Source organism: Rousettus aegyptiacus, unplaced genomic scaffold (assembly GCF_014176215.1).
Source record: "Rousettus aegyptiacus isolate mRouAeg1 unplaced genomic scaffold, mRouAeg1.p scaffold_m13_p_9, whole genome shotgun sequence".
Classification (NCBI taxonomy): domain Eukaryota; kingdom Metazoa; phylum Chordata; class Mammalia; order Chiroptera; family Pteropodidae; genus Rousettus; species Rousettus aegyptiacus.
In genome coordinates this window covers 4,322,178-4,345,862 of record NW_023416312.1, presented here as the reverse complement: position 1 = coordinate 4,345,862, position 23,685 = coordinate 4,322,178, and the positions used below count along the sequence as shown (strand labels likewise).

The window sequence follows — 23,685 nt, the reverse complement described above, 5'->3', positions numbered from 1 at the left end:
CCCGTTTTTGTGGTCAATCCTGACGCTCTGCGGCTGCCACAGGGCGAGACCCATTGGCCACGCTCACTCCGCGCCTGCGCGTTTTCCTGTACTCCGTCTTGGCCTCTCCCTGGGTTTCCCACGCCGCCCACTTTTTGTTCCACTCTGGCCAGGTCCACGCCTCCCTCGCCTCCCGGTCTCCTTCCCCTGGTGGAGCCTGTCCTTGGGAAGCCGCGGAGGAGCTGGCGGGGCCTACAAGTTTCCAGAATAGACTTCCCAGGTCTCAGAGCTGGATGTCAGCAGCATTTATAAATGGAACAAGCCTGTGGATCCTGTGTCCTCGTCTAAAAACTGACTTTCTTCGTATTTCTCCCAACTCCAGACACCACAACTGTGAGCAGAATCCTATAGGAAACATAACTGGGTACTTTCGAGAACTGTGTTCCTAGAAGTCCCTCAGCAGACCGTAAGTGGTAGGTAGTAAGCACACTCTTCTACTTCCTGATTTGTCCTTCAAATGACTTTTCTTAGGCACTCTCCATTAGCCATTCAGTTATTCATTCATTTAAATAGTTTTCACGGAGTACTATGTTCTGGCGATGAATAAAACAAACTCCAAGTTGCTTACAGCCTGAAGTTCCCCCTACTTGCCTACTTGGGTTTGGAAGGGGCCAGACTTGATGAGAAAGTTAAGGAAGGTGTGGTACAAGCCTTAGTTAATATGTGGAAAAGGACTTGGTAAGTGCTGGCCTTTTTTTTTTTTTTTTTTTTTAATTGGGGTACGAAAGACATGTAACAGTTTCAGGTGTACAGTCTAAAAATTCAGTATTTGTGTATTTGTCAAAATGATCACTGCAGTAAGTCTAGTTAACATACGTCACTACACATAGTTTTTTCCTTGTGGTGAGAACTTTTGAGATTTACTCTCAACTACTTTCAAATATAAAATACAGTATTATTAACTATAGTTATGCTGTCCATCACACCCCCATGACATTTCCGTACAACTGCAAGTTCGTACCTTTTGACTTACTTCACCACCACCACGCTCCCCATCCTTCATCCACTTGCCTCCATCAATCGCCAAGCTGCTCTCTGCATCTATGAGTTTAGTTTTGTTTTTTTGTTTTTGTCAGTTTGTTTTTTAAGATTTCACATATAAGTGAGATCATATGGTATTTATCTTTCTCTGACTTAATTCACTTAGCATAACACCCTGCAAGTCCCTTCTTGACTTTCAGTCCCAAGGGAAGCCCTGATTCCTCATCACGATGATAATGTGACCTAAGTGGGAAACAAAGTCATAAGAAGTTTCAAATAGATACCCTCAATGTAAACTGTTGTCATAGTCACAAAGCACAGAGCATTAAATCAATTCTATGAACCGCCCAAACTTGCCTGGTCATTTGAGATCACAGGCCCTCAATGGTATGGCTTTATTTAGGGCAGCATTTAGATCACCATTCCACATGATGGCAAGTAAGTTTCAACTCACATGTCAACTGACTGAATAACTGGAAGTTTTGTGAAAGAGCCCTGTAATAGAGTAATAATGCCTGTAGTGGGTGTGGATGGATGAGTGGCTGCGACAACCTATCTGGCATTTCTGACTTGTAGTAATAGAGGTCTTGCATGCGTGTCTTTTAGGCAGCCCTCAAAAACGTTTTTTATTACAAGCTTTCAATGATTTTCATACAACAGAAGGATCAAGATCATTGTTGCTGGCAAAAATTTAAGGGCAGAAACTCCAACATATTGAGTAATTCATATACTTTGGATGTCAGAGTGAGATTAGTTAAAATTCTGTTATGAAAATGAAAGTGTCTAACCTAAAAGATATACAGCTCAATGGCCCCTCCACCTCTTGATAGGGATCGGCAAAGGAAGTAGCTATAGGCAAGGCTAAACGTGACTGGGTGACACTGGTAGCCAAACAGAAGATTACGATGGAAAATTCTGCTCCACAGAGCATGGCTGCAATAATCTTAGCCAAAACTATGAGAAAACTCTTTATATAACAGTCAAGCAGCATTGTAAAAAATTTAAAATCCGGGAAGAAACGTCAATGAAGTCTTGCTTTTCTTGCATGGGATTTATTTTAATGTCTTGGTCTTCATGCACAAGATGAGACATGCAGATGAGAAAACATGCATTCTAGTTAAGAAACTGTTCTTTAAATTCCTACCTTAAAAATATTAGGTTGGCAGGATTGCATTCACTCAGTTTGTCTAAATTAATCTTTATTTCCAAACAGTAGTGATTAACTTTCTCTGAACTAGAAAAATGCTACTGTGTGAAAAAAGAGACAAAGGTCACAATGGTTATGGCTTTTGATTAACCTACAAAATTTGATGACCCTTCTGAATACTGTAGCTTCAGAATTTTTTTTTTCAAAGCCCCAGATCCCTTGTTTATCAAAGATACTAGTTGTTTTTCTCTGTCTAGGAATGTAAAAAATTGCAGTGTACTTCATAATGCTTCATTTCCACAGTGTCAAGCTTCTTAGAATGACAGTTTATAATTCATATAAGTCAATTCATTTTTATTAAATTATCAAATATTCACCAGCCACGAGAAATACTGAGTTGAACCAAATATAGTCCCTGTCCTCCAGGAACTTAAAATTTGTAGGACACAAAAGTAAATCCCATAGGCAATAGGTGCATGTATCAATGTGAACACAGTGCTATGAGAACACAGGAGGAGGAGAGAATTAAAAGTTAGTAGATTGCACAAGTCTAAAATAAATTAAAATCTATAAAAAAAGCAAAAGAAAAGAGGTTTCTCAAAGGAGATGATAGTTGAGCTAGACCTGTAACAATGGCTAAGATGTTTAAAGGTAAAAAAAGAAAAAAAGAAGAAAAGAGGGTGGCTTCATAGTGTAGTGGTTAGCACGTCTGCTTTACACGCAGAAGGTCCTGGGTTCGGGACTTGCTAGGTGGAGCTACGGACCATACCCTGGGTGCACGAGGCCCCAGGTGCACACCTTGAACTCGTGGGAGGAGATGCCTCTCCTTCAGAAATCCAGTTCTTAAGGGGAGACGCAACATACAACATCTGTAAGTCAGGGGTGGAAGTGTGTGTGTGTGGGGGCAATTAAAGAGGATAAAGAAAGCTCACAGTATTGCAGTTAAGGAAATAGTGTGAAAACAAACACACAAAGAACAGGTAGGGCATGGCCCACTTGCAGAGACTAGCTGGCAGAATGGCTCAGAGGAGGATGGGGAGCAAGTATTAGTGTACATACATCTGAAAAGCCCAAATTAGGTTCAGATCTTACAGGTCAAAGAGTTTGGAATCCGACATAGGCACTGGTGTGCTAATGAAGATTCCAATGTGGAAATGACTTCAGTGTAAATGACAAAGAGAAGGTCAATAGAAGGTAGAAATGTCATTCAATGACAGTTTTTGATGTGCCTGTATTTATTAATCAAGGGCTGTTGGACTTATTCCAGCAACCAGGCATTTATTTTTTCTCATTAGGCATCTTAATTAAAAGATAAATGAGTTTATTTTAATAATTTCCAAATATGGAACAAATGATGTTAAAATCTTATGCTTAATTTTGCATACACACAAACACACACACAGATTTGGTTCCCTTTTATCTCCTACTCTTCCTTTTGTGGATTATTTCGATTAACTCAAATACAAGGAGAGAAAAGTTACCAGGTAAAGGCTTAAATGATGTTTCTAAAGTTGGTAGGATATTCAGTAGCACCCCTAGTCTCTACCCACTAGATGCCAGTAGTACCCCTCCCCCAATTGTGACAACAAAAAAAATGTCTCCAGACATTGCTAAAATGTCTTCTGGAGGAAAAACCTACCCTACCCCTCATTGAGAACCACTGAATTAAAATATAGTATTTTTCACAATAGACAAAAAATACTTTATCTTCCCATGTAGCTTACTACTGACAATTTACAGAGAGTAAAATAATTTTTCCATGATTATATGGAAAAGTATTAGATTAGCAAGTGTAAATATCTTGACATTGTTGATTTTACAGTATATTAAATGATGAAGGATGACATTCAAAATTCTACGACTTCTAGAAAATGAGTGGAGCTGTTTAAAAAGTATAAGATTTTTATCTTATAAAAATTTACATGTTCAGCTATTAAAGGTTTGATTTCTTTTGATGTGTTGCAGCTAGATACATTTCCCTAAACCCAATAAAAGTGTAAAGTTACATTTGAAATGGTTTCCCATTTTACTAGTTTTAGGTGTTTTAGCTTTATGAAATACCTGTTTGTGACAATGAAACAATAATCAGGGTCAAAATTCAAGATCTATATTGGTTCTCCCTACCTTTTGTTATATCGGAGGCAAATGGAGCATACATGTGCCCACATGCTTTTATAGCTCTAATGAACTTTAAAAAGAGTCTCACATGAATAATGAAAAAAAGACCCACGTGTTTTCTTTTCATGTGATCTCATATTTAATTTACCCTCCAGAGCAGTAGATCGATAGTATGTGCCAAGAAACTACTTTTTAATGGTGTTATGGAGTACAAGAAAACATGGAGAAATCAATTTCTTTCTCCTGCCTCAGGAGACTAGCTGCCTTTTATATTGCTCATGGCGACAGTAATCTCAACCTTTACTTACGTTCTCTAAACTTTTAACATTGGAAATCAATAGTAACATATTCAGAATGATTGATACTGCTTTATTTGTCATCATTGCCACCATTACTAATAAGTTATTAGGATCCTCTATGTGGAATTGCTGAAATGAGCATTGTATGAAGCAAGTTTGTTATGGAGGTTTAATACTTAAAATTGTGCATGAAAACGAAGACTAAGTTTGCGCAAGATTTCGAAGAGTATAAAAAAGTAAAGACAGTATGTTAAGAGGCAAGAACAATCGTACCTAGTTCTGTGTTCCACCTATTTATTGAGCTGTCAAGCCCTTTATTAAATCATTTTTAGCATGTTTGAAGTGATCCATACCTTGTAAGAGTCTTCGTTTTAAGTCAGTATCTTACTTTATACTTTTTCTATTCACTTGACAGGGCCTCTGAAAGTTGGTATCTTTAATCATTCCATTTGGGGCCGCTGTTTCTTTTGCAATTGTCAGATAACTTTCTAAGCAAATACTGAAATATAGAAAAAGTAAAACTAATTATAAACTATTTAGAAAAGAATGAGATGACTGTACATCTATACTTCTTATGTCATGTGCCAGAACAGTACTCCAAGGAAAATTCATAGCCACAGAAATTTTCATTATTAACTGAAAAAGATTAAAAATAAATAAGCCTATTAGCCAGCCTAAGAGTTTTAAAAAGAACAAGAAAAGCACTGTAAGGACAACAGAAGTAAGGACTTAATAAATGTAAATAAGATTGACAAATTACAAAGCAGAAAGAAAAGAATTGAAAATTAAATTTTTTTATTGAAAAACAACAAAAGTAGATAAACCTCTGGCAACATGATGGAAAATGCGAAAAAAAATATACACACAAGAAAATACAAAGGGGATATAAGCAATGAATGTAGATAATTTATGAGAAATAGTGCATAAAGTTCATGAAAATACTGGAAAATCTTAATGAGGTGAATGATTTTTTTGGAAATTATAAATAGCCAAAATGGACTCAGAAAGAAATATGAAACCTGCAGTAAATGACAATATAGGAAATTAAAGTTTTGAAAGTACTCTCCCCTGAAACACGTATGGTTCAGATTTCTTCAACTCTGCATTTTTAATTTCTTCTGCATTTTAAAGTATTTGTAAACATAGTGTTAGAAATCCTTCTATACCATTTTCAAGATGGTAATACAAGCAGGAGAAAATAAGCTTCAAGAATCAGCACTTGAAAAAGGAACCTACATGATATTTTCTATGAAAATAGGTTTAGAAACCTAAGGGGAAATAGCAGTTAATTCCAGAAGCATGTTAAAAATCATCAGACTGAGTTTAAAGGATCAGTATAGAGAAATTCATGAATATATTGTACCAAATGGTAAAAACTCTAGGATCGTATTGAGACATGCTGAAAAGGCAGTTAATAAAATTCAACATCAATTATTGGTAAATAGAATTTAAAGTGTCCAGATTCTGTGGAAAAGCAGCATTCCCATTAGTGTGAGGAAGAAGACAAGGTCCATATTATTCCTATTACATCACCCTGTTCTGATAGTGCTGCTGCCCTGAGACAGAACAACAGCAACATCACACAAGAACACACAAGAAGATCCAAGGCTAAGGAGGGTGTGTTTCAACTATGAAAATATGTTAACATTGCTTATCCGTGCAGGCAGAATTATGACTGTTGTGTACTTTTCTCTTTTTGCTTGTCTGTATTTTCTCTACAGAACTTCTATTGCTCTTTGTTCTATCATTTTTAAATTGAGACAACAAACACTGAGAAATCATAATTCAAAAGGGAAGAGATTTTCTTTTCAAATGAATGGCTTACATCACAATTCAGCATTTTACTATCTTCAGTTCTAGTCAGAGCTGATTAAGTAAAAGCAAAGAGATACTTTTTAAAAAAGTTTTCCTTGGGAAACTTTTTGGGAACTTTTTTTTAAGCTCTTTTGATTTCAGTGCAGTTAAAAAAAAATACTGCATTTGATAGTTTTACAAAGTTTTACAAAGTTTAAGGGAAAGCCGAAACGGATTTCGATGTCTCTAACATGGGTGGCCTTGTTCCCCAGTGCCAATAATCAGCTTTGATACAGTCTCCATCTGTTGGCTTTTCCTTCCCACAATGGCTTTGTCTCATCAAACGTTTCCCAAGATGACTTCACCTAGTCTGACCACCTGCGGGGGTTAGTTATGTGCATTCTTCCTTATGAGAAGGTCCGCTTCACCTAACAGTGAGATTTCTAGGCTGACTGGGCTGCCTCCTGGCTGCCTCTCCCTCCAGTACAGCTTTTCCTGCCTCTGCGCCCTTGCAGCCAAGGTGAAGGGGAGGACGAGCTTCCTCAGGTGCAGTTAGTGAACAGAAGTGGGTCGCCCATGACACGACATCACCTTAACCCTTCGGGGTAGATGACATGACTCTCAAAAGTGTTGCAGAAGTGTTGCTGTTGACATTTTTCTCATTGTTGCTTTAAAAATCCAGATTTCCTATTTAACTTCAGGGTCTCCCAACCTAACTTTTCTGTTCATGGTTTTCAGGCAGCGAGATGGGATTTGGGGACTGAATCGTGGACACCAGAGGCCTGACATGGACCACTGGGGGACCCTTACCAGCCCCTGCAGAATGCCGCTAGGGGAAAGGTCCTTTTCCACTCATCATCGCAATGCCAGAGCAGCTCTGAGGTGTCGTGGCAGTTTAAGTTTTTACCGGCGATGACTCGAGATGCGGTGTGGGTCAGTGTGATGGAGACAGGGTTCAAGTGACACCTCTTCCGCTCCCCGCATTGCCACCAGTGCCTTAAACACTGGATCCTGGATTTCCTCCTATGTATGACAATTATAACACCAGCAGCCGCGAGGTGCCGTTTCGAGGATGAGAGAACGAATCCAGCAAACCTGGTTCATGGCAGCAGCTCTTAATGACTGTTCTGTAGCGACGCTAGCCTCGTGTGGCTACTTAAATTACTCAAAAATCCAGTTTCGCAGCAGCACTACCCCCATTTCGAGGGCTTGACAGCCACCTGCATCTGCTGACCACCACACTGCGCAGTGCAGCTACAGGCCGTTCCCATCACCGCAGAATGTCCCATTGGGCGGCACTGCTCCACATAGCTAACTGTGATTTTACACAACTGCCACTCCTTGGGACTGACCAACACCACTCCCTTGCAGTTGGAAGGTCCTGGGATGTTTACCTGGGGAGGCAGCCAGGTAAGGCCCATCCGGGAAGGCCTTTGGTTGGCAGAGATAGCAAGGGGTGACTCTGGATTCCCTAACTAAGCCAGCTTATCTGTGAGCCAGATATTTCGGGCCTGGAAAGGTGGAAAGGCGGAAAGTTCATGCCAAGGAAAACCCCCAGAGAGGACTGGGTTCCCCCCACCTTGAGCTCTCCCGGACAAACCAGAGGGGTGAGGGAGGCCTCCGCCTAGGAGACAGCAGAGAAACATTCTTTCAAGGTAGTTTGTAAAGGACAACGAACCCCCGTTTTCCACACAGATTTTCGTAAATAACTGACAGGAGATGAGCTGCTTCTATCAAAGTATTAACCCAAGTAATGGGGGTTAATTATTAAGCCTTCTGGCCGGTGGCTGGTTTGTGTCTTTCATATTCTAATCCCAGTCACGGAATGGCTAAGGCTGCCTTAGGTGGAGGGTGGATTATTTTTCTCTTAGTTTGCCTTGTGTTTTCCACTCTGAAAGGATGTTGTGGCTATTCTTTTTTCTTATGACTGCTATTCATGCCGAACTCTGTCAACCAGGTATGTAGCCTTGAAGCTTAAAACTAGATTAACAGTTTTCTAAATGTTTGACAAATCTTTGATTGAAAGACTTCTTTATTTGCGACTTGAAAAGTTGAGCCTGCAACTGTTTTGTGAGCTTGAAAGAAAAATTTTAAACATGGGAGATGATTGCTGTTAAACTTCCAAGACTTTTGGGGATGTTTAATTGCCCTTCTGTGTTCTGTTGATTTGATATGCGTTAAATGTTAGGATTTATCAGGCTCTATTTTGGCAGATTTTATCATATACTGCTCTTTTTTCTTTTTGGCAGACGCAGAAAATGCTTTTAAAGTGAGACTTAGTATCAGAACAGCTCTGGGAGATAAAGCTGTAAGTGAAGAACCTACATGTTCATTTTACATTTTGTTTGCTGATAAAACTGTGATTTTCCTAATATTGAGCCTCTCTGCATAGTTATCTTAAAGTTGCATAGAGTACTTCTAAAGACCTCAAGTCTGATATTTTCTTAAAGCAAAAAAATTTAAGTCAAAATTGTCATTAAAATGATTTTGCCTAAAGTGTTTAATCTGCAGTGTATGCTAGAAAATATGTGAAGTTTTGCATTGCACAATACAATTTCGCAAACTCGAACATTGCAACACAGCACAGTGGAGCAGAGGGTCCCCAGTCAGGTGCTCAGGTCTGGGTTGGGCTCTGTGCTTCACTGTTGCCATTTGAATTTCGTTAGCGTCAGTTTTGTAGTCATTGAGAAGAGGTCATGTTCCACACACATGAGATCTTTCATAGCACACAACATTTTCCAATTCTAATATGAAGTTTCTTTAATTCCTCTTTAATATTAAACTAACAACATGAAATACATGCTGATGAAATGGAAATTTAAAAAATACCCATGGAGCTCATGGAGCCGTAGGAACAGTAAAGACTTTCGAATTAATAAAATGGTGCTGTATAATTCTAGTTTCAGTTTTCCAGTGCAGTCTGTGAAAATTGCCCCTTGTAGAAGGCGATATTAAGATGCCTCAGGCTAGAAACAGTTAAAGAGTGCTGAAGAAGGTTAGAGATATCCTGTTTGCAGGCTAACCTACCAATGTTTGATTTTATTCACTCAATGAGTAGTAATTGTTATGACAGCCTACATCATTGAGAACCTAGTTTAGGTACTTTCTAGCTGGGCCCCTTCTAAGTGCTTTGCTCACATCAGCTCAGGTAGCCCTCAAAACAGCCCTTCGAGGAAGGTAGTACAGGTATTCCTATTCTCATTGGATGCATTTAGAGGCTCAAAGAAATCAAGTAACCTGCTCAGGATCTCAAGTCCGCAAGTGGCAGAGGTAAGATTTGAACCCAGGCAGTCTGGGTGCAGAGTCCACACTCTCTCTGAGGGCAACACCGTGCTGGATGGCGGGGATGCAGTACAGCTAAAATCAAGCTCATTCCGGCCCTTGTGGAGCTTATAGTAGTGGGAGAATTGGTTGTCCATTAAATATTCAGTGAGCGAAATGCAAATGTGCAATCCGGACAAATATAGGAAGGAAAAATACAAGTGAGCTTTGGCCTCGTCAGGGTCTTGAGTATCTGGTATTTGCTGTGAGGCCGAAAGCATGAGTAGACGTGAACCAAGGGATAAAAGAGAAAAGGGCAGAGGGAACAGCATGTGCAAAGGCTTGTTACACCAAGGAACTGGGTGCGAATGAGGGGCGGAAGGAGGACTGAGGTGTGTGGAACTGGAGGAGTGAGGAAGAGCGTGACACGTGACGAGCTTAGAGAGACAGGAGAGGTCAGGTCAAAGACTATGTGGACTGTGTTAGGGAGATCCGGTATCATCTTCAAAGCAAGTGGCGGTTTTGTGGAAGAGATGTCATGACAGTTCGGCCACAGGGTGGAAGGCAGATTGTAGGGGAAAGGAGAAACCAGTTAGGAGGTGACCGGGGTAGTGTAGATGAGCGGCGACGTCTGTTCGAAATACTGTGTGTTGGTAGAGTAGTGAAGGGATACTAGAGCCACGGGGCTGGTATGACAAAGGGAGAAGGAAAGGTCAAGGATGAAGCTTTTGTTTCTGATTATGTGGCTAGATGGGTGATGGCCCATTTCTGAGTCAGGCAATTGCGTACAGACAAGAACAGGCTTTAATTTTTTGGACTTGCTGTGTGTGAGCTATTATGGACAAATAGGCAAGGACAGAACTGGCTTGAGATACACATTCCTGAGCCATTTGTGCTAAGGTGTTAATAATGGAAGGCTGGAGTAGATGGCAGTGCTGGGGGAGGAAGCACAGAGCGCCAAGAGGAGAGGGCCTGGCAGAGGGCTTTAAGGTTCTCTGAAACTTGAAGCCCTTGTAGAAGAGGGTGAACCTGCAAAAGGGGGTGGGAGCGGTGGGGGGGGGGCACCATGAAAATCTCATATCACAATAGAGGACAGAGTACTTCAAGATGAAGAAAGCGTTTAAGAGTGCCAAATACTGTTGAGAGGCCAAGCAAGATGGACTGGAAAATGTGCATTGTGTTAAAAAACATGGAGGTCGTTGGTAACTTTAGAGCCATTTTTGTAGAGTGCTGAAACTGGAAGACCGATAATCGAGGGGGTTAAGGATTAGGTGGTGAACATACCATGACAGAGGTATGGACAACTTCTTTGAGAATTCTGGCCTTAAAGGGAAGTAGACAGTAGTAGGTGGAAGGAGTAAAGCGATTCGGATTTGCTGCTGTTTTAATGGGAAAGAGTCGAGCGTGGTTAAAAGTCAATGGACGGGACCAAGTCAGCAGTGAACACACAGCAGAGAGGGAGGAAACCGACGTTGTTTAGACCCTGAGAAGGGCAGAAGGGAAGTGTTCCTCAGAGAGATGGGTGGAACAGCCATCGACAGGGGGAGAACACCGCGTCTGGCCCTTCCAGGGAGGATGTGGTTAGTCTATGTGTCTGTGGAGAAGAAGTTTTGTATTTGGTGACAGGAGGGCGGAGGAGTTTAAATTGATGACTTGAGATGTATCTATAAATTACGAAACAAGAACATCTAGTGAGAATAACGTGTAAAGGAAAGCACTGAGACTTGGACGGCCTGAAGGGGGTTTGAAATAGGCATCGTGAACCACAAGAGAGAAAAAACATATGGAGAAAGCTAAGGGATTCTCAGGCAGTTTGGGAGTGGTCATTATGAATTTAACGTTAAATCACCAAACTCCGTTTTGTAACTTTCTCCAGTTATACTTGATTAGCCACTTAAAAGGTGGGGTCAGCCACATTAGTTTGCCAGGACCGCTTTAACAACAAAGTACCCCAGACCGGGAGGCCTAGACGACAGCAATTTATTTTCTCTCAATTCTGGAGGCTGGAAATCCAAGAACAGGTTTCATCAGAGTTGGTTCCTTCTGAGTTCCATGAGAGAAGGATTTTCTCAGGCCTTTCTCTTTGGCTTGTGGATGGTTGTCTTCTCCCTGTATCTTCACATCTTCCTTCAGTGTGTGTCGGTATCCAAATCTTTTCTTACAAGTACAGCAGTCATATTGGGTTAGGGCCCACTCTATTGATCTCATTTTAACCTAATCACTTTTATCTCCAAACGTGATTATGTTCTCAGGTACTGGAGTTAGGACTTCAGCACATAGCATGTACATGTGCTCAAGTTTCCAGCTAAGAAAATAAAAAGAAAAATTGTACTGATATTAATAAAGGGAAGGAAGCTGAGAGGGGAAATCAGTTGATGAAGGAGCGGAGAGAGGGAGGAGGGGACCGACTGTATGTCCAGGATGCGACGTCTAACGGTCCTGTTTGTTGACTGGCTACCGATAGTGCAGGTTCTGAGGAAGGTAATGCAATGGGAAACACGCCACACTTGGAAAGATACAATGTCCTAGAAACTCTTCTCTTGGACATTATGGTTACATGACTTATCAGTCTCCAGCCTTTTGTGTATGAAAAAGATGAGAGCAAGAGAGAGGCAGGCGCACCAAAACCACTGTGACCACAATGTGAACCCAATTAACCATTTTTTAACTCATGCCTCTTCATTTCACATTTTCTGTTTTACTTTTCTCTCAGTATGCCTGGGATGCAAATGAAGAATATCTCTTCAAAGCGATGGTGGCTTTCTCCATGAGAAAAGTTCCCAACAGAGAAACAACAGAGTAAGTAAACAGTGAAAAATCTTAATTGATAACTTGCAATATTGTTTGAGATAGTCCATTAATTGAAAACTCAATCTCGAAGATAATTTATTCATCTGATTTTTAAGATATCCACATTTTTTATTTAACATTTAAAAAAACTTGTAATCTAGCTCAGTTTACAGTTTATATCATGTTCCAACAACATTCTTCATTCAGTGGGCACTATGAAGACATATTTTAAAATTGTAGTTATATATCATAAACTTTCTACATTTCTATTGTATACATATTTCTCTTGTAGATAGGTAGACAGACAGACAGACAGAGAACTCTACTCTCACTGTGTTAGTCAGCTTGGGTGGCTGTAACAAAATACCACAGACTGGGTAGCTTAAATAACAGAAGTTTATTCCTTACGGTTTTGGAGGCTGGGAAGTCCAAAATCGTGGTGCTGGCAAGGTAGGTTTCATTCTGAGGCCTCTTCTTTTGGCTTGCAGGTGCCACCAGATTGTCGTGTGCTCATATGACCTCTTTTTCGTTAAGGGGAAAGTGGTGGAGGAAAGAGTGAGCTCTGTGGTGTCTTCTTATAATGACACTTATCCCATATTTTCAAGGTTCAACCTTTATGTCCTTATTTAGCCATAATTACCTCCTTATACACTCAGATACAGTCTCCAAATACAGTCACATTTTGGGTTAGGGCTTCAACGTATGAATTTGGAGGGAGGAAGACAAATAATTTCATAGCACTCATTTTGAAAATAACTTAAACATGCAAAGATTTGTTCCGTCGTTGGTATCTGTGATAGCTCCTTGTTAATTTTCTTAAAAGCTTTAGTATGCTTTTTTAGTAGCTTTACATTTTTTTCTATTCTTCCAGAGGAATCCTCTAGTTGTGATGTTTCCTACCATCTCTATGTGTGATTAGGGTAACACTCCTGGTTTCTGTCTTCTTTCTCCCTCACTCTTCCCCTTGATTGGTAAGCCGAAAGGAGAAATTGGGCATGGGTCCCCTTCTCTTTCCGAGCAGGCCTGCCTTCAGCTAGCAGCCATTTTTTGTGCTTCTCTCTACACTAAGTGCAGCCTGCCAGGTGTGTGTGCTGGTTACAGCTGGGGACTGTTTAGATTGGTAGGTACAGGTCATAAAGTAGTCAATATCTTGCATATTACTCCAGTATGTGGTGATACCTGACTCAGTTCAGTTCTACATGGGACACTGTAGATGAGTTCATCTCATTTTGGAATTTTTTTTTTTAATTAGAAAGGAAGTTTGCCTGTTGATTAAAGTCATGTCCTCCAACCTAGCCTTTTATTTCAGTCTTCTATCTGCTTCTTAATTTTATAATGCTTCAGAACCTGGCAAAGAGGATTGCCATTTATTGGTCTCATGCAAACTCATAATATATGATGCATGGGCTGTGAATATAAGGAATAAAACAGAACAGTGGGATTTGGATGAGCAATATAAACATGCCATCTATGTGTTTTTGTGTACACACATGTATATATAGACATATATTTTTGAAAATGGGTTGTATATTCACATGATTCAAAACATTAAAAGGAGGTATATACTAAAACAAAATTATATCCTAACTGAACTGTATTCCTAGATTTTATAGATTTTTAGAAAAAAGTATTTGATTTTATCTCGTCTCTAAAATTCATCATTCTATCCACAACTATTTATAATTATCTTTTCAATGTAAATTAAATAATAGCATTACAAAAAAATCGAAAAGAAGAAAAGCCACTGGTCATCTCACAATGCGAATCCAGGGACTCTCTTTTTATCTCTAGTTCTTGTGTAGATTTTATGCTGTTGCTATCTATGTTCATTGTACTTTTACTTCCTCTAAGTGCCTAAATTTCACCTTGTAAAGACTGTTAAATCAGATGTTTCCATTCTTAGGAAAAGTTCATTTAAATATTTCAGATTAATTTTGAGGAATTCACTTTCAAAAAACATTTTTTCAGAATCTGGGCATTATAGGCATCTGGGAATATCTGACCTGGCTTATTTGCAAAAATTTTTTCTCGATATTGGCTGCACAAGATATATAGAGGGTTTTGTTACCAATACAAGTTGAAAAAAATCAAAAAGTGCAAAACTAGATTGGGATCAACAAACTTTTTTCTGTTACAGCCTAGATGGTAGGAGTCCCAGCCCTACTGCTGTCGGGGGGCCAAGCGAGGAGGCTGCCTAATGGGTCGGGATGTGCTTGAAACGCAACTGGCGGCCGGGCCAGCTCCTCCATGCGCTGCCACAGAGCAGGCCCGCCCTACGGGAAAGGGCACCACAGAATGCTAGGTGGCCTGGAGGACGGCTTCGCAGGGAGGCGGCCGTGTCGAGTGGGGCAGGTGGCGTAGCTTGGCAACGGGGTCAGGTTGTGAGTCTTCCGCCTCTCAGAGGTCTTCGATGCCAGTGTGGGGCAGAGTGACTTCTGGAGGGTGGGGAATGTCCATTTGTAGGATGGCTGCAGGGATCCAAGTCTCGACGAGAAGAACGGGGCTGGGGCAGGTGAGGGGTGGTGTGCGGGAGGAAGCGCGGCTCTGAGAGCTGGAGAACGGAGCACGGCCCTGGGGACGGAGGGGGCTGACGTCCGAGGCACGGAGGCGGTTTGGATCCGAGTCCTGGGCACGCTGCCCTGAACTTTTTATTTTGAGTAGCCACACGTGACAGGAAAGCTACACCAGCGGCCCAAATGCCGTCAAGGAGTGGGGAAGCAAGGCCGACAGGGCGCCCAAAGGCCATGGTGCGAGAAGCAGGAACCTCTCTCTTTACTGACCTACTCAGGCCAGCCCGTTGAACCGCATTGCTGGGTTGGATCCATAGACTTAAGTTAATTGAAAGCCTGCTAAGTGCCGGGCCCTGAGATTTAAATGATGGATAAAACCGGGTCTCACACAGCACAAGGTCCATACCCAAGAAGCCGGCCCTGGTAAAAATTACAGGAAAATAGACTAAATGTGAGGAAAATGAGGCAGTTCTATCGGAATCATTACTTAGAAATCTTGATATCAAGCTGTCTTCTTGCTATTTATTGGATTTTCTTAAAAGCAGAATGGAAGATGGTTGGAAAAATTTTAATGGTTTCATTAGGTCAGGTTACTTGAAGTTTTTTTGGGACTTCCACTTAGATGGCAACGATATGTTTTCAAATTTTTACAATAAGGTTTAGGCCAGATTTACTAAAATAGTTTCATGGAAATTTTTAAATGCTGAAAGTGGTTTCTAAGGAAAATATAATTTAAGTTTAAACTTTAATATACTTCCCAGATAAACTGGGGAATTTATCTGCCTACTTTACTCAAATATTGACTTTTAGGATAACCTATCATTTTTAGCAAGAGGCAGAAGTCTAACAGGTATGGCATTTTTTTTTCTGAGTTAAATGGTGTAGGGCATGCAATGGATTTCTTCCTCTGCCTAGTTATTCAAGGATAGATCTTGTGATCTAAAAAGGAACAACGTGCCGTTGTATGCATGGTAAGGGGATTAACAGTCTTGTGCTTGTAAGACAGCAGCCCCGCTCCTGGTTAGTCCTTTCGATTTCCGGAAACAAGAGCCCTTTTCTTACTGCCCCTTGCATGCCATTTGGCCCTGTCTGGCGCCATTGATGAGAAATAGCAGTGGAGCCAATTCTTAGAGAATCACCTTCAGACCAGGCCTCCCCACACTTGAGGAGAGGGAGTGGACACTTTCACCTTTCCAGTGATTTGCTGAAAGAAGCCATTTGTGAATGTGTTAACATATTTCTTGGTAAAGCCAGTTGGTCAAAACGATTAAGTAAGTTCAAAGAATTCCACCAGATCCATCTATATTTCCAGTCTTGAAAGCATAGATTTTTCTATTTAGTTGTGGTAATGACATTTCAGTTAGTTTGTTTGTTTGAAGTTGAATTGACATACACGATTAGTTTAAGGCGTACAGCATAATAATTCCTTATTTGTATACACTGGGACATGATCACCCCAGTAAGTCTTGTTCACATTTATCACCATACATAGTTATAGAATTTTTTTTCTTGTGATAAGAACTTTTAATATTTGGGCATTTTAATTTATTGATTGTAACAAAACATACTTTAAAAAGACATATTTAATGCAATAAGTGCTTGCTGGTTGATTAATTTTTCATTTTGTGCAAATCTTAGAGGACATTCGGTGTGATCACATTTGAGATCATGAGAAAGGTCACACTAGTTGTACATAATCTATATATGGAAGGAATTGGCATCCTTTGGTTGCTAAGTAGGTTAACTACTGAAGTCTGTACAGTCAGTCTTCATGTTAATTCCATTTAGCACCAACTTTCCTTAGAATTACACTTCCTCTTGGTGACCCCTATCTACACTATATTCAGGAAGCTTCTTATACTAGAAAGTTAAAAGTCAGGAAGGCCTTCCCACTGTCCTGGATCCGTTCGCAGACGGGGCACGGAGCCACGTGGGCAGAATCTGGCATCTCGGCACTTACTGGCTTCCACTGTGGTTTTTGATCTTCTGGTGGGTGCAGGACACGGTGTCCTTGGTCTTCAAGGGTCTTAGTAGCACTGAACTCCTGCACCTGGCACTGATGTGCAGGGTCATGGAATCTAAGTGCCCTGGCAGTAGGGACTGTTTTCCTAACCATCCCTAACCACACTGGTTAATCAATGTTAGTCCCTAGTAAACATCCGTGAGTGAATGAAGCATGCGTAACACCCTGGCTCTCAGGCCAGGGGCCCGTCCATCGGGGTGCAGTGCACATAAGAAAGCAGTGCCTCGGCCACCCATTCCTCCCTCTTCTTCCACCTGAGTCACCTGGGAGGACAGGTCCATGGTGGATCTGGTGGGACTGGCCATCGTCGAAGTAGCTCCCCACTGCCTGGGTTTTATTGCTTGTTGGGCCTCGGTTTCTCACTCTTGGGGGAGCCAAGACATCAGTTAATTTCTCAAAGCATCGTGCAAACAAGGAGGAAGCCCCAGGCCACGGGCGTTTCTCCACCTTCCTCTATGGCCTTTGCCTTGCAGCTGCTTCCCGAAGCAGGGGCGCCCTTCCTGGCCCTCTCCCCCCACCTTGCCACTTCAGAAGTAGGCTTACTCATTACCAGTTCAACTGCCTGTATTAAACAAAATATAAGCGCATCTCCGCAATGATAGTTCCATGATTGTATTGGTGAGCACAAGCTCATTTGTTTGTTTAGCATCTTAGACTTTCTCTTCTTAGCGGAAGCATCACGTACGTAGGAGGGATACTTAGTGTTCTTCTTTTGAAGAACCTAAACAGCTAAAACTTTGTTTTATTCTTGTAGATCACTTTACTGCACCCAGGCAGCTTTAAAAATAACTGTTACTCCTGTATTTGTGTGAGTGTATATGTATTTAATTTGAAAAAAAGTATAGTTACAAAAGAGTTGGAAAGGTAATACAGAGAGATCCTGTGCACCCATAGTCCTCAACCTGGGGGGATTTTTATCCCTCCACTGCTCCTGAGGGTATCTGGGAATGTCTGAAGGCATTTCGGTTTTCCCATTTGGCAGCTAGCGTGTAGAGCATAGGGATGCTGCTATATTATCATACAAAAGAATAGATAGCTTCCCACAAGCAAGAGTTAGCCAGCCTAAAACATTAGTAGTGCTGAGCTTGAGAAACTCTGCCCTGGACCCTTGACGCATTTCTCTAATGTTATGTTAAATAACCACGATAGATAATATCAAAATTAAGAAATTAACGTTGGCTCAGTATTGTTAAACTATGTTATTTTCCGTATTTCTCTTTTTTAAACTAACGTTCTTTTTCTGTTCTAGAATCTAGTCCTCTTTAGGCTGATCCAATCTGACAGTTTCTCCATCTTTTTATGACCTTGACACTTTTGAAGACATTTATAAGTGTTTCTCACCTAGGTATGGTACTGACCCCATATGGAAATGTGGTATTCCGTTAGGTCATAGCTATGACGGGGGTGTGCTGTGGCATTTAGAGGGTGAGGATGAGAGATAATGTGGTACCAAGCTCAGGACAGTCCCACATAACAAGCAATTTCCTACTCAATGTGCCAACAGCATCCTCACTGACACAGATCTCTAGTAGAGTGAATTGGCTTGTCTCAATTCTAGCAAATGACAGGAAGGAAGAAACTTCAGAGTAAAAGCTTCATTTTTAAAGTTTCAGTACAAGAATTTTGTATCTAACTGTCTTCAGTGAAAATGTTGGGTTTGATATTTTAGCAACATTTTTATCTTTTAGAAATCTTTAGTTCGAAATAGATAACATATTTTCATTTTATTTGCCAAAGTGCTATATTAAAGCATGAGTTACCTCCCAATGGAACCTTTGAAATACAATTACAGAATTGGAATTCACAGTAAGGGATTAGTGTAGTTCCAAGGTGAGGGCCACAGAGGAAAGTATTTGGAGCCACAGTTGTGTCGATGGGGTTTATGCATCCTGCTTCCTGCTTTAATTTCCTTTATAGCACTTCTCCCCACCTGGCAGTGTGTATTTACTTATCTTCTGTCTGTCCCTGTAGAAAGCAAGCTCCATAGGAGAAGGGACTTTGCTTTGTTGACAGTGTATTCTCTGACTCTCTAGACAAAATACCATGATTCACGTTTGAGTAGTATTTCAAGAGGCTTTAGGGGTAAAGAACACAGGCAGAGTGTCCGAATGACCTCTTACTTGGTTCCTGGCCAGCAACGTTACTTTATATTTAATCTACGTAAATGGCTTGTGCTACACATAATAGTCCACCTCCCATCTTTTCATTCGACAGTGCGCTTTTGAGGTTAGTCCATTCATTAAAAAATGTATCGCTCTAGTTCAGTAGCTTCCCACTGGGGAGGGGGGCGGGATTTTGTCCTTCGGGGGCTATTTGGCGACACCCGGAGACGTTTTGCTGGTCCCCATGGAAGGCTGCTAATGACAACTACCCGACAGAGGCCAGGGTCGCTGCTAAACATCCTGCGATGCGCAGGGCGTCCTCCCAACATAGAATCAGCTGGCCCAGTAGCCCCCAAGTCAGAAGCCCGGGGCTCCTCCTTTCGCTGCATCTGCAGGAGCACTCCCGCGACCGCACGTACATCTACCCAGTGTGTTCTCCTGATGCACACGTGGGTGTCCCGGTGCTGGGCTGCGAAGAACACCCTCAGCGCCGTGTGGGTGTGTGAGTGTGTAAGAGAGGTGCCGGTAGCCGCGCTGTGTTCTAGGGAATGCTTCCGAATGCCGCTCCAGAACCGCTGACCCACTGACACCCACAGCAGTGCCCGGGGCTCCAATCTCCGCATCTTTGCCGGCGGTTGATACCATGTAACTTTAAAAATGTGCCAGCCTGAAGAGCTTAAGTAAGTAAATCATTTCAAAATGTTTACACTGTCTGATTATTCATCAGGGCAAAAGCATGGGTGAGCCGCCCGCTGCAGCATTCTGCAAAACTGCGGGGAATGGTTTTGCCAAGCACACACCGCTTCGTTCTGTTCGTCTCTCCACCCTTGTCATGTGTTTTAAAACCGCACATTTTGGGAAACTAAGCTTACCTGTTTGTGCCAGCAGAGGCCACTGTCCCTTAGTGGTTCTCCACCAGCGTGCTTTGTCTGCCTCTGCCTCACACACACACACAGCCCACACCCCCGTGGAATGCTTGGCAAGGCTCGGACATATTTCGTATTGTCACAGTGCAGGTCGGCTGCTGGCACCTAGCGGTTAGACACCGGGGATTCTGCTAAAACCCTACAGTGCGGAGGACAGAACCCAAGAAACAACAAAGAATCCTGTGGCCCAGATGGGGAAAGCAGGTGTGGGCGGAAGCTTAACACGTGAACCTTGGAAAGTCAGACTGCGACAACCTCCACGATCACAACACTGCCTTTATTATTTAAAATGAGAACCAGCTTTTAACTACACAAACTGGGCTGGGGGTGGGGCTGAGGCACTTCATGATCAGGCACACTGACCATGAAAAGGCAGGGCGGGTGGGCGGGAGGCCGGCAAAGTTCGCGCTCAGCCCAGGCTCTGCAGCGGGCTCTGCAGGCTAAGAGGCGGGGGTCCCGGGTTTAACAGACCTGCCAGCCGCGGTGGTGGGAGGTGACCCGGTGGCGTCAGTGACTCATTCCAGGGTAGAGCGGTGCTCCCGAGGGCAGAAGGACTGTGGGTCTGAGTCTCAGGAGGTGGCAGTGGCGGGGCCTTGACTCTTAGGACACCAGGGGCGCATCAGGGCCCGCCGAGTGCTGCTCCTCGCTCGGCTCCCCAGCCGAGGCTGTGACTGCGGCCTGCGCTGGTGGCGTCCTTGCCGCAGGTCGAGCGGCAGACGGGGGCGGCTCAGGGAGGCTGGCAGTCAGTTGGCGGGGCGCCGTCCCCTCAGGCGCTCTTCTCAGAGGCCCAGGCCTGGGCACGAAGGGAAGGGTCTCTCCGTTTCTCAGCACGGGCCTGAAGGCCGACGGCCTGCGCTCCGGGCTCGGCTGCGTGCCCTCGGCGTCGGGGATCTCGAACCAGAGTGGCCCGTCGAACTTCTTCTTTCCTTTCTTGCATTGGCTGAGGGCCCTCAGCACGGTCTCCTTGGCACAGGGGTCCGGGGGCTCCTGCAAGGGTGCGCACCTGTACAGGCTCCCTTCGCGCTCGGGAGGGGCGATCATCACGGTCACCGGGCTGCGGATGCGCTGGGGGTTGCGGGCATTCCAGAGCCACTGCCTCCTGAAAGTCTCCTCGCTGCTGGACAAGTTGGGCCCCGTGAAGGAACAGAGAGGCGGCCTGCCGGGCAAGCGCCTCCCAGCCTCGGGCGCCATCGCCCTGCGGACCCTGGCGTAGTTCAGGCTGGGCGGCGTGGTGGACAGGAGCTTGTTGCAGACCCTGCATTTCAGGTGGTCGTGAGTGACTCGGCACTGATCGCAGCCCCGCTGGTGGCGGGCGGGCCTGGGCGGTGGAGACTGGCGCGCCCCGTCGGGGGGCGGCAGCGTGGTCTTGCCTCTGCTCAGGTAGCTGCCCATGATCACCGTGCGGCAGCGGCGGGACCTTCGAGGGGGACTCGGCTCCCAGACGGTCCTGCTGTGTGCGCAGGGGTAGGCTTACCGTTTATTCGCGCGCAAGGACAGGTCGCTAGGCGGCTGCCTGCAAGGTCAGCAGGTGGAGTGTCTGTGCGCAGACAGCGGGTGCGTCGTTCTGGCTCAAGGAAAGCGCGCAGGGTGTCCATGTGCCGGACAGCGCATGGGGTGTGCGTGCGCAAGGATAGCGCGTGGGATGTCAACGCACTGGAGCCTTCGGGACACGGGGTTCTGCACGTGCCAGGCCAGCACCCCGCGCCCACCGGCACCTCGCCGGACACCGCCTGCTCTTGAGGCCAGGGGAACCTCCAGCTTCCTGCTGCCTATCCCAGGCACGGGGCTCCGGGCAGAGGGGCCTAGGAGTGCTTTGATATCTGTACTTGAAGTTCAAAGGGAGAAAATATAATAATTTCTTCCACGTTCTGAGAAGTATAGAAAATTGACAAAAGGGCACCTATATTCATTAATTGTAAAAATGCACACAATACACTTGAATGCTCTTTTAGGGAAAACAGCGAATTAATTTTTATCGGTAAAGGGGATGTGTATTTCATTTTCTAGAATGGTTGCTAGGGTCACTTCTTGCAATTTTGGTCTTAAGCAAATGGCGAAAGCCATTCAGGATTTTCTGCTTTAGCACTGACAACGTTGGTTTCATGCGGACTCTTCTATAATTTCCAACCTTCTACATTGCATATATTCAGATATAGATCGTCTGCAGTCTGAACACTAATGCCATTTCTTTCTTGGCATTTCTACTGGTAATCCATGTGTACAGAGTTGAGGGAGGCACATTTCCAGTTTACAGTTGGAAAGTAGGCAACTGCAGAAACAGTGTTCAGAGGCTTATGGTAAATCGATTATAGCACTTAGGTTTGGTTGCCTGTTATCGGTCCCGCCCCAGTACTGGAGTGGGAGAGGCGCAGAGGTAGTGGCCAAATGTTGGATCCAGAATGGGCCACAAATTTGTCTGGATCTAGGGGGTTGAAGGCTGAGTGAGGACACTGAAAAGAGCTTGATGAGAAAATACAATAGGCTTCTGTGGTTCAGAGAGGTCAAGTGTTAGTTTAAAAGCAGGCATGCCGTCAGCTTACAGGGAATGGAGAATGAGGTCCCTAACATTCTCTGCTGAGTAATTCTTCATTTTTCCTGTTTCTGGTAGATTCCTTATTTAAGGAATTATCCTCGAGTATATGATTTTGAAACAAAGGAAATTTTAATATAATTTTCTTCTTAATAAAGCTTTTCTTCATAATGGTAGAAATGACTTTAAATGCATAGCTAATATGCCACTTAAGGTGGCAATAACACCAGAGTGAATGGTCTAATGAAATTTGGCATTATTTACTTATTTTTGAAATTTGGTGTTTTTTTTTCTTCCCATAATCTGCAGAATTTCCCATGTCCTCCTTTGCAATGTAACCAAGCGGGTGTCATTCTGGTTTGTGGTTACAGATCCTTCTAAAAATCACACCCTTCCTGCTGATGAGGTACAGTCAGCCATAAGGTAATCACTGCTAAATACGCCTTCTATGAATAAATCAACTTGTTGATTAATTCAACTGTTTTTATAGATGCTGAAGAATTCTCTGTTTCACAATGATTTATTAAGATGTCACAGATTTCATTTTGTTACTTTGTATTAGAGGTTAGTGTAGATCAGGGGTTCACATCTGGGGCAATTTTGCCTCCAAGGAGACATTTGGCAATATCTGCAGACATTTTTGTTGTCACAGTCGTGGGGGGAATGTTGCCACCAGCATCGAGTAGGCAGAAGTTAGGGATGCTGCTAAACATCCAGCTGTGCCCAGGACAGCACCTCACAGCAAAGAATTATTTGACCCCAAATGTCAATCCTGTTTTGGTTGAGAGATCCTGGTTTAGTTATTACTACGAATGTTTAGCTGTCTTCTTTTGGCGAGAATGCCTTGTGTAACACTATCGTGTCATGGTTCATCACGTGGGTTCCAGAGCCCGGATGTATCAGGTTTTTAATTATGGTTTTGCCTCTTGCTAACTATTTGAATACAGACAAGTTACTTCCCCTTTTTTGCTTTCCTCTTATCTATAAAACAAGAATAATTATGGTACCCCTCTCTCAGAGTTATCAAGGAGATTAAACGGGTTAATAAATGTAAGGTGTTTTGAGGGACAAGTCATACCTTTGACTTTTATTTTAAAAAACCATACAAATATTCACATTTCTTGGGTCTCTAAGGACTTACTTTCCTTAGTCAATGTATAGCCTT

General features: G+C 43.0%; 2 protein-coding genes across 4 annotated transcripts in view; one reads left to right on the top strand and one right to left on the bottom strand.

Annotated features, from left to right (window-relative positions):
* Positions 1-23,685, top strand: part of CLTRN (collectrin, amino acid transport regulator) — a 34,115-nt gene that overhangs the window by 318 nt on the left and 10,112 nt on the right. The window contains exons 2-6 of one of the 3 annotated variants that reach the window (XM_036226691.1): positions 362-452; positions 7,117-7,788; positions 8,628-8,686; positions 12,353-12,438; positions 22,830-22,943. In XM_036226691.1, coding sequence (XP_036082584.1) covers positions 7,659-7,788; positions 8,628-8,686; positions 12,353-12,438; positions 22,830-22,943 — 389 coding nt within the window. In that variant the 5' untranslated portion in view covers positions 362-452; positions 7,117-7,658. Of the gene's footprint in view, positions 1-134; positions 453-7,116; positions 7,789-8,179; positions 8,336-8,627; positions 8,687-12,352; positions 12,439-22,829; positions 22,944-23,685 lie in introns of those variants that run through there. The other 2 variants (XM_036226692.1, XM_016118919.2) reach the window with 2 other exon arrangements.
* On the bottom strand, positions 20,591-21,433 carry LOC107497248 (POM121-like protein 12). The gene has a single exon (XM_016118911.2). The coding sequence runs from the start codon at positions 21,380-21,382 to the stop codon at positions 20,591-20,593; it is 792 nt and encodes a 263-aa protein (XP_015974397.2). The 5' UTR covers positions 21,383-21,433.

Bases quoted from the DNA above. Each gene is read 5' to 3' on its own strand.
- LOC107497248 (XM_016118911.2), bottom strand. From the start codon at position 21,382: ATGGGCAGCTACCTGAGCAGAGGCAAGACCACGCTGCCGCCCCCCGAC.